General features: G+C 44.6%; 1 protein-coding gene across 5 annotated transcripts in view; it reads left to right on the top strand.

The window, feature by feature from the left end:
- The window catches only part of daam2 (dishevelled associated activator of morphogenesis 2), a 326991-nt gene extending 319067 nt beyond the window's left edge, over positions 1 to 7924 (top strand). For all 5 annotated transcript variants that reach the window (XM_043687248.1, XM_043687244.1, XM_043687246.1 and 2 more), the window contains one exon: positions 6074 to 7924. In XM_043687248.1, the coding sequence (XP_043543183.1) occupies positions 6074 to 6289 (216 nt within the window). In that variant the 3' untranslated portion in view covers positions 6290 to 7924. The remainder of the gene's footprint in view (positions 1 to 6073) is intronic.
- Positions 7925 to 8186: the final 262 nt, after the last annotated feature.

Here is an 8186-nt window from a genome sequence, read left to right as displayed (position 1 = left end):
GATTAGATTAGATTAGATTAGATTAGATTAGATTAGTTTAGATTAGATTAGATTACTTAATCTAATTAGTAATCTAATGTACAATTGCAACATTTAAAAGGCATTTGGATGGGTATATGAACAGGAAGGGTTTGGAGGGATATGGGCCGGGTGCTGGCAGGTGGGACTAGATTGGATTGGGATATCTGATCGGCATGGACGGCTTGGACCGAGGGTCTGTTTCCATGGCTGTACATCTCTATGACTCTATAATATCACCTCCTATTAACGTGCCGGTTAATACAATCGATGAAATGTTCACAAAATCATGAGTTAAATTAAAGTTCTGAGGGTTAAGTTTTCTCTTTTCTGGAGAGTCCAGAGGGCTGGCAACGTAACTAGCCTCCCCTGCAGTCTCATGCATGGCAGTATTAAGATTGTCAACACAGAGTGTTGGGGAAACAAAACTGAAGCAAATACAGTCAGGCAGAATGAAGTACCAGTAAATGTTTGTGGGGCTTGGCACTGTTAGGGGGAACCTGCACAATGACCCTGCCACTTCACCCCTCCTCTTCCCCAAACACCCCCTTCAACTACCCTTCTGAACACCCCACCAGCCCACTCCGTTCCCTGTGAGCTTGTTTGTTATTTCGGATGGTGGGTGGGGGGGGGCGGGGCGAGGGCATTACAAGAATGCAGCAGGGGTAGTCAGAGTGTAGTCGCTATCTCAATCCCCCCAGGATTTCTGTGAAGCACTCACTCCCCAGGTCTCCACATACCATGGAAAGCATGGGAACTGTGTGCTCTCTTAATACCAGACATTCTCTCAGGTCTACTCTCACATCCAGGAATTGCTGGGAACCGAGAATGAGATTTCTTTTGCTGCTTTGGTGTTTTTATTTTGCCCTAGCCGCCAATAAACAGATTTTGACTTTCATTCAGGCACTTCTGAAAGGTTTATTTTCTCCTCTCTTTCCATTAATTGTTCGAACATTCCCTGACTTCAGTTCAAAACACGGAGGGCTGCCTTTGATCCTGAATTTCACAGGACAGCTTTTATTTTCATCTCTCTCCTGACCTTTAACCCGCTGCTGACCCCGTGTCACCTCTGGGCAGCCACAAGAAGAATGTTCCCAAAAACCAGTGAAAAATAAGTCTGCGTCTGGCTTTAGTGTTGTGGGATTTGGCTGGCAATTTTTAGGAAAAAGTACGACAGACTCTGAAAGTAGTCTAGGGGCAAAAGAATGGATGCTATCTTTTAGAAATGGAGAAGTAGGTTTAGAGAGAGTCAACAATGTGGATGTTGGTTGCATTTTTATTTTTTTCAATACAATAAACAAGAAGCACATGGAGAAGAGTTGAGGCTATAGGAAGGAGAACTCAATTGAAGTGAACAAGAAGTGGATGGTACGGTTTTTACGGGATAACTATATTGGCAAGTTAAACTGATATCAACGGGGACCTATGAGCTCACCAAGAAATCGTTCCTATTCCCTTCATTTCCTTCACTCCCAACCTCTGTGGCGCAATTGGTCAGCGCGTTCGGCTGTTAACCAAGAGGTTGGTAGTACGAGACCACCCCGGGGTGGATCTATTAGGGTGGCACAGTAGCTCAGTGGTCAGCACTGCTGCCTCACAGCACCAAGGACCTGGGTTCAATTCCAGCCTCGGGTAACTGTCTGTGTGGAGTTTGCACATTCTCCCGTGTCTGTGTGGGTTTCCTCCCACAATCCAAAGATGTGCAGGTCAGGTGAATTGGCCATGCTAAATTGCCCATAATGTTAGGTGCATTAGTCAGGGATAAATGCAGGGTAGGGGAATGGGTCTGGGTGGGTAACTTTTTAGAGGTCGGTGTGGACTTGTAGAGCCAATGGCTTGTTTCTATACTGTAGGGAATCTAATCTAAGCATGTGCAAACACACCAAGGCAACTTCCTCATATTCCTTTCTGATATTTGAGCATCACTGGCTGAGCCAGCATTTATTTCCCGTTCCTCGTTGCCCTGGAGATGCTGGTGGTGAGCTGCCATTTGAACCGTTGCAGTTCATGGGCTGTTGGTAGACTCACGATGCTATCAGGAAGGGAGTTCCAAGATGTTGACCCATCTGGGTGGATTGATGGCACAGTGTCTCAGTGGTAGCACTGGTGCCTTACAGTGCCAGCAACCCGGGTTCGATTCCACCCTTGGGTGACTGTCTGTGTGCAGTTTGCACATTCTCCCCATGTCGGAGTGTGTTTCCTCCCACAGTCCAAAGATGTGCAGGTTAGGTGGAGTGGTTATGCTAAATTGTCCAGAGGTGTGCAGGCTAGGTGGGCTAGCCATGGGAAATGCAGGGTTAAAGGGATAGGGTAGGAGGTTGGGCATGGGGTGGCATGCTCTTTGGAGAGTCAGTGAAGACCTGATGGACCGAATAGCCTCTTTTTGCACTGTTGGGATTCTATGACTGTGGTCTGGAGGGGATCTTGCAGCTGGTGGAGTCTCCATGTTTCACTGGCCTTGTCCATCAGGTTGGGTTTGGAAAGTTAAGCCTTGGTGAGTTGCTGCAGATGATACACACAGCTGCCCCTGTACCTTGCAGGTGGAGCATGGTGGGTGCTGAAGGTGGCTGATGAGATGTAAATAAGATGTTTAGAAGCATTAAGTTAAAAATCACACAACATCAGGTTATAATCCAACAGGTTTAATTGGAAGCACACTAGCTTTCGGAGCGACGTTCCTTCATCAGGTGATGTGGAGGGCTCGATTGTAACATACAGAATTTATAGCAAAAATTTACAGTGTGATGTAACTGAAATTATAAATTGAAACATTGATTGTCTGTTGAGCTGATGAAGGAGCGTCGCTCCGAAAGCTAGTGTGGTTCCAATTAAACCTGTTGGACTATAACCTGGTGTTGTGTGATTTTTAACTTTGTGCACCCCAGTCCAACACCGGCATCTCCAAATTGTAGAAGCGTTAAGAGTGCATCCAGTCGGGGTAGCCCTGATGAACTGGCTTGCAGGGTATTGGAGAAGTGGTGTCTGTGACGTCTCCTTGTGAATTCTGTGCTTTGTTGGGAGTACTGGACTCGAAACGTTAGCTTGCTCTCGCTCCATGGATGCTGCCCAACCCACTGTGAACTCCAGCAATTCTTTTTTTTTCAGTACGGATTCCAACCTCTGTAGTAATTTGCTTCTAAACTGTGGATTGGGAAAACTGGAGGGTGGCAGGAATGTAAAGAGTTACATTTAGACAAAAGTTAACACAAGAATTGAACACTGCCGCCAATGTGGAGTAACAAACTGCTAATTCATTTAACAGAACTGCTCCCAGGATGCTAATTTTAAATATGGCTCCTGTATGAAGGTCATGTCAGGCAAAAGACTCAAACCATTACGTTCCGGAATTCTGGCAGCCTTAGCATATTCAGTATATTCCCCTTTTCCCAGTCTGTACTACACATTTTCCTCTCTTGGCCTGTATTGCTTCTGTCCTGGAAATGAGGACAACTCTTTGGCTCACATGGCTGTATATCTGATGCCAAAAGGCAGTACAGGTTTTCAAATATCATCAGCCGATTCAGTATTGCAACATTATCCAATCCTGGGTGAAAGTATGGACTGCAGATGCTGGAGAATAGAATCGAGAGTATGGTGCTGGAAAAGCACAGCAGGTCAGGCAGCATCCAAAGAGCAGGAGAATCGATGTTTTGGGCAAAAGCCCTTCATCAGGAATGACTCCTGCTCCTCGGATGCTCCCTGACCTGCTGTGCTTTTCCAGCACCATGCTCTCGATGCATTATCCAATCCTGTCCATCCCAAAACAAAAACTGTACATACCCTAACCATCCAGAAGTGTGAATCAGGAATGGGCAATGAAACTTCTGAACTTCCTGGCCTATTTGACGTGGGATAAACCGTAATTTACCAAAAGCCACTATGGCAGTAAGAACAAGGAAAAAGCAAGGTTTGATTGGAAGTTAACAGGTTGGTTGTTATTGAAAAAACTAGTAGACATTACTGACCAGGCGCAGATCTTCATTTATGCATAAGGGAAGTATAAATGGATTCCTACAAACATCTGTCCTTGTCATTAATGGGAAATCTGTATTCATGCTCCATTAGCTTCCAGTATCCATTGTTCTGTACAGAAACCATCTGAACCCCTCGATCAGATTCCAGTCTGTAATCACTCCCATGTATCTATTATTCTATGTTTAAATCATCCTGAACCTTTTGAATAGATTCCAGTCTATAATCTCTCACAGACATCTATTATTCTATATATAGTCCATCTGAACCCCTCGATTAGACTTCAATCTGTAATCACTCCCAGGTCTCCATTAGTCTATATGTAAACCATCTGAATCCCTTGATTAGATTCCAATCAGTAATCACTCCCAGGTATCCATTATTCTATATATAAACCATCTGAACCCCTCGATTAGATTCCAGTCTGTAATCATTCCCAGGTATCCATTATTCTATATATAAATCATCTGAACCCCTCGATAAGATTCCAGTCTGTAATCACTCCCAGATATCCATTATTCTACATATAAACCATCTGAACCCCTCGATTAGATTCCAATCAGTAATCACTCCCAGGGATCCATTATTCTATATATAAACCATCTGAACCCCACGAATAGATTCCAGTCTGTGATTACTCCCAGGTAACTGTTATTCCATATGTAAACCATCTGAACCCCTCGATAAGATTCCAGTCTGTAGTCACTCCCAGGGATCCATTATTCCATATGTGGACCATCTGAACCTCTTGATTACTTTGCAGACTGTAATACTGCCAGATAGTTTTGGAGTATTGCGTGCAATTCTGGTCTCCCTCCTATAGTAAGCATGTTGTGAAACTTGAAAGGTTCAGAAAAGATTTACAAGGATGTTGCCAGGGTTGGAGGGTTTGAGCTATAGGGAGAGGCTGAACAAGCTAGGACTGTTTTCCCTGGAGCACTGGAGGCTGAGTGGTGACCTTATGGAGGTTTATAAAATCATGAGGGGCATGGATAGGGTAAATAGACAAGGCCTTTTCCTGGAGTGGGGAAGCCCAGAACTAGAGTGCATAGGTTTAGGGTGAGAATGAAAAAATTTAAAAGGGACCTAAGGGGAAACTTTTTCACGCAGAGGATGGTACATGTATGGAATGAGCTGCCAGAGGAGGTGGTGGAGGCTGATACAATTACACCATTTAAAAGGCATCTGGATGGATATATGAATAGGGAGGGTTTAGAAGGGTATGGGCCAAATGCTGGCAAATGGGACTAGGTTAATTCAGGATATCTGGTCAGCATGGACGAGTTGGACTGAAAGATCTGTTTCCATGCTGTACAGTTCTTTGACTCAATGTATTCTTGTATATACAGACCAGCTGAACCCTTGACTAGGTTCCAATCTGTAATCACATCTCGCCATCAATTATCCTCTATATAAACAATCTGAATCCCACAATTAGATTTAAATCTGAAGTCACTGCAATGTATTCATTATTCTATATATAAACCATCTGCATCGCTCCATTAGATTCCAGTCTGTAACCTCTCCCACATATCTATTATTCTATATATAGTCCATCTGAATCCCTTGATTTGATTCCCATCTATAATCATTCCAAGGAATCCCTTATTCTACATATAAACCATCCTGAATTCCTCAAATAGATTCCAGTCTGTCATCACTCTCAAGGATCCATTATTCTGCACATAAACCATCTGAATCCCTCGAATAGATTCCAGTCTGTAATCACTCCCAGGGATCCATTATTCTGCACATAAACCATCTGAATCCCTCGAATAGATTCCAGTCTGTAAACACTCCCAGGGATCACTTATTCTAAATATAAACCATCTGAACCCCTCGATTGGGTTCCAGTCTGTTATTACTCCCAGGTACCCATTATTCTAAATATAAACTATCTGAACCCCTGAATTAGATTCCAGTCTGTCATTATTCTACATATAAACCATCTGAACCCCTCGATTGGGTTCCAGTGACCTTGCCCTTCTTTGTGTGATACTCTTTGCCTGTGTTTGTGATTTGCCAAAATCCTCAGCGGCAGTGTAACCTGGTGTTGCTGTGTTTTTGCCCCCTGCCCCTGCAGTTGAAGGAGCAGCGGGAGAAGGAGCGTCGGTTGAAGAAGGCCCGTGCCGGCAGTGTCTCGGAGGAGGTCGGCGAGTTTGACGATCTGGTCTCGGCTCTGCGGTCTGGCGAGGTCTTCGACAAGGACCTGTCAAAACTGAAGCGGAACCGCAAGCGGGTGGTCAACCAGCTGGCAGACAGCAGCCGGGAGCGGGCAGTGACTAAGCTCAATTACTGAAGGGACTGGCTGCAACCCATCGAGTGCACCTAGGGGGGATCTAAACGCCGGATGTTAGGCGTGAGTGTGCACGGTTATCGGAAATGGCGTGGAGGATCCCATTACACCTCCCTCCACCCACCTCCCCACTTCCCTCAAGCTGCAACTCCTCAGTGGCCCCGAGACGGAGGGAAGGTAAAAGTGGAACACAGGACCTTTTCGTTTTTTTGCTCTCTCCCCGCCCAGAAACATGACAGGACCCCTGAATCTCTCTCTCTCTCTCTCTCTCTCTCTCTTTCTCTCTCTTGCTCTGCCTCCACCTCTTCACTGTAAGAGAGTGAGGGCGAAAATGGGGCCCAGTTTCCCAAGTGCCTGTGCATGTTGTGCGTCTGTCACCAGCCACTGGGGCCTACCCTTCCGAAAGCCGGACACTCCTGACACTGGCAGCATCCAAAAGACACGGAAGCAAGAACGTTTTGTGGGTTCGCAGACCTCTGGGACTCAGAAGGAAAGCCACGATGCTTTGCCATTACTGTCACCCTGACTTCTTTCCAGTTTTACTTTGGTCCCCACTCTCCTGTCCAAAGGCATCAAGTTATCGATTCTCTCCAGTCATGCAAACGTTGGTGGGAGCTCACTAACAAATGTCCTTTCCTGGAGTGCCAATCCATATCTCCTGCTCTCGTCTTTTCCCAGAGCTTCCAGTTTAACCAACATGATGGCAACCCAACTGCGCATTGGAAAATCGTTGGACTGTGAGCATAGAGGAGTAACGTAACTGTCCTGAGCATTTGATTCCCACCACTTTGGACATCAGTAAAAACATATTATGACAACAACAAAAAATAAGGACAGTATTAAATGCAGTCAGTGACTCTCTGCACTGATGGTCACCTGAGCACATATACATGGTAACAGAAACTAGATAGCCACAGCAAAAATATCTGGGCCTATATTGTGCAATAATTTTCTTTAAGCTTTTATAGATATATGTATAATGTTTAAAGTTTTACTTTGAAAAAAGAAAGTTAGTCCTTTCTGAGAGTAGACTTGTCACATCCAATGTGACTAAAATGAGCATGGTAAATTCATTCAGGCCTTTTTCTCACCAGCACCTCTTGAGCAATCGCCCCTCTCTCCACGTCAACAGTCCCCTGAACGTCCAAATAAACCCAATTTCTCCAGACATGTTTAATGCAGGGGAAGAAAGCATTCTTCAGAACTGAATCAAATACCAGCAAGTTAAAGCTTTCTTTTTCCGAAAGAAAGGTTCAACAGGACCCCCAGTACGCCCTGAAACTCAGGCCTGAAGTGGGCTACTAATTCCTGCTTCTTTCAACTCTCAAAGAGGAAGGAAGAGTAACAACGCAGCACATAAAGGAAATGACAGACTTTCTTCCTTGTTTTGAGATCTCCAGCACGCCCTTCATTGGGCAGAAGGGGCAAGAGTTTCAACTTTTCTCCGGTATCTAGCACGTGAACTTTGCCAACTTTAATCCATTCCCCTTTCCCCCAGATGGGGATACAAGAGCTATTGCCTACACTATGTTAATGCAGCAAGCCAATGGCCTGTTTAGTAAATGTAGCACTATATTATAGACGCATATTGTTTTTAAGGTTGTAATGAGTTGTGTGCACAGATAAAGTGGAATGATTTCAGCTTCAGAACAATGAAGGATTAGAAGTTTGCAGCAATGTGGATTTGCATTGTTTCATCCACTTTGAAAGGGTTTTGTGAAAGTAGAAAGAGGGTCCGAGCTCGTACAAGGTAGATCTGTAGATGCTCCTCAATCACTAGAAATGTTCGTAGGGGAGATTTTCCCCTCCATCCATCAATGAAGGCTGAAAAGCTGGCATGTTGACGTAAGAAATGAATGCTTAAGGAAGTATTTAAGTCTGATTTAACCAAATGCAAACA

The sequence above is a fragment of the Chiloscyllium plagiosum genome, chromosome 3, assembly GCF_004010195.1.
Source record: "Chiloscyllium plagiosum isolate BGI_BamShark_2017 chromosome 3, ASM401019v2, whole genome shotgun sequence".
Classification (NCBI taxonomy): Eukaryota; Metazoa; Chordata; class Chondrichthyes; order Orectolobiformes; family Hemiscylliidae; genus Chiloscyllium; species Chiloscyllium plagiosum.
The sequence above is the reverse complement of the archived record's forward strand: the minus strand, read 5'-3'. Positions and strand labels throughout refer to the sequence as shown.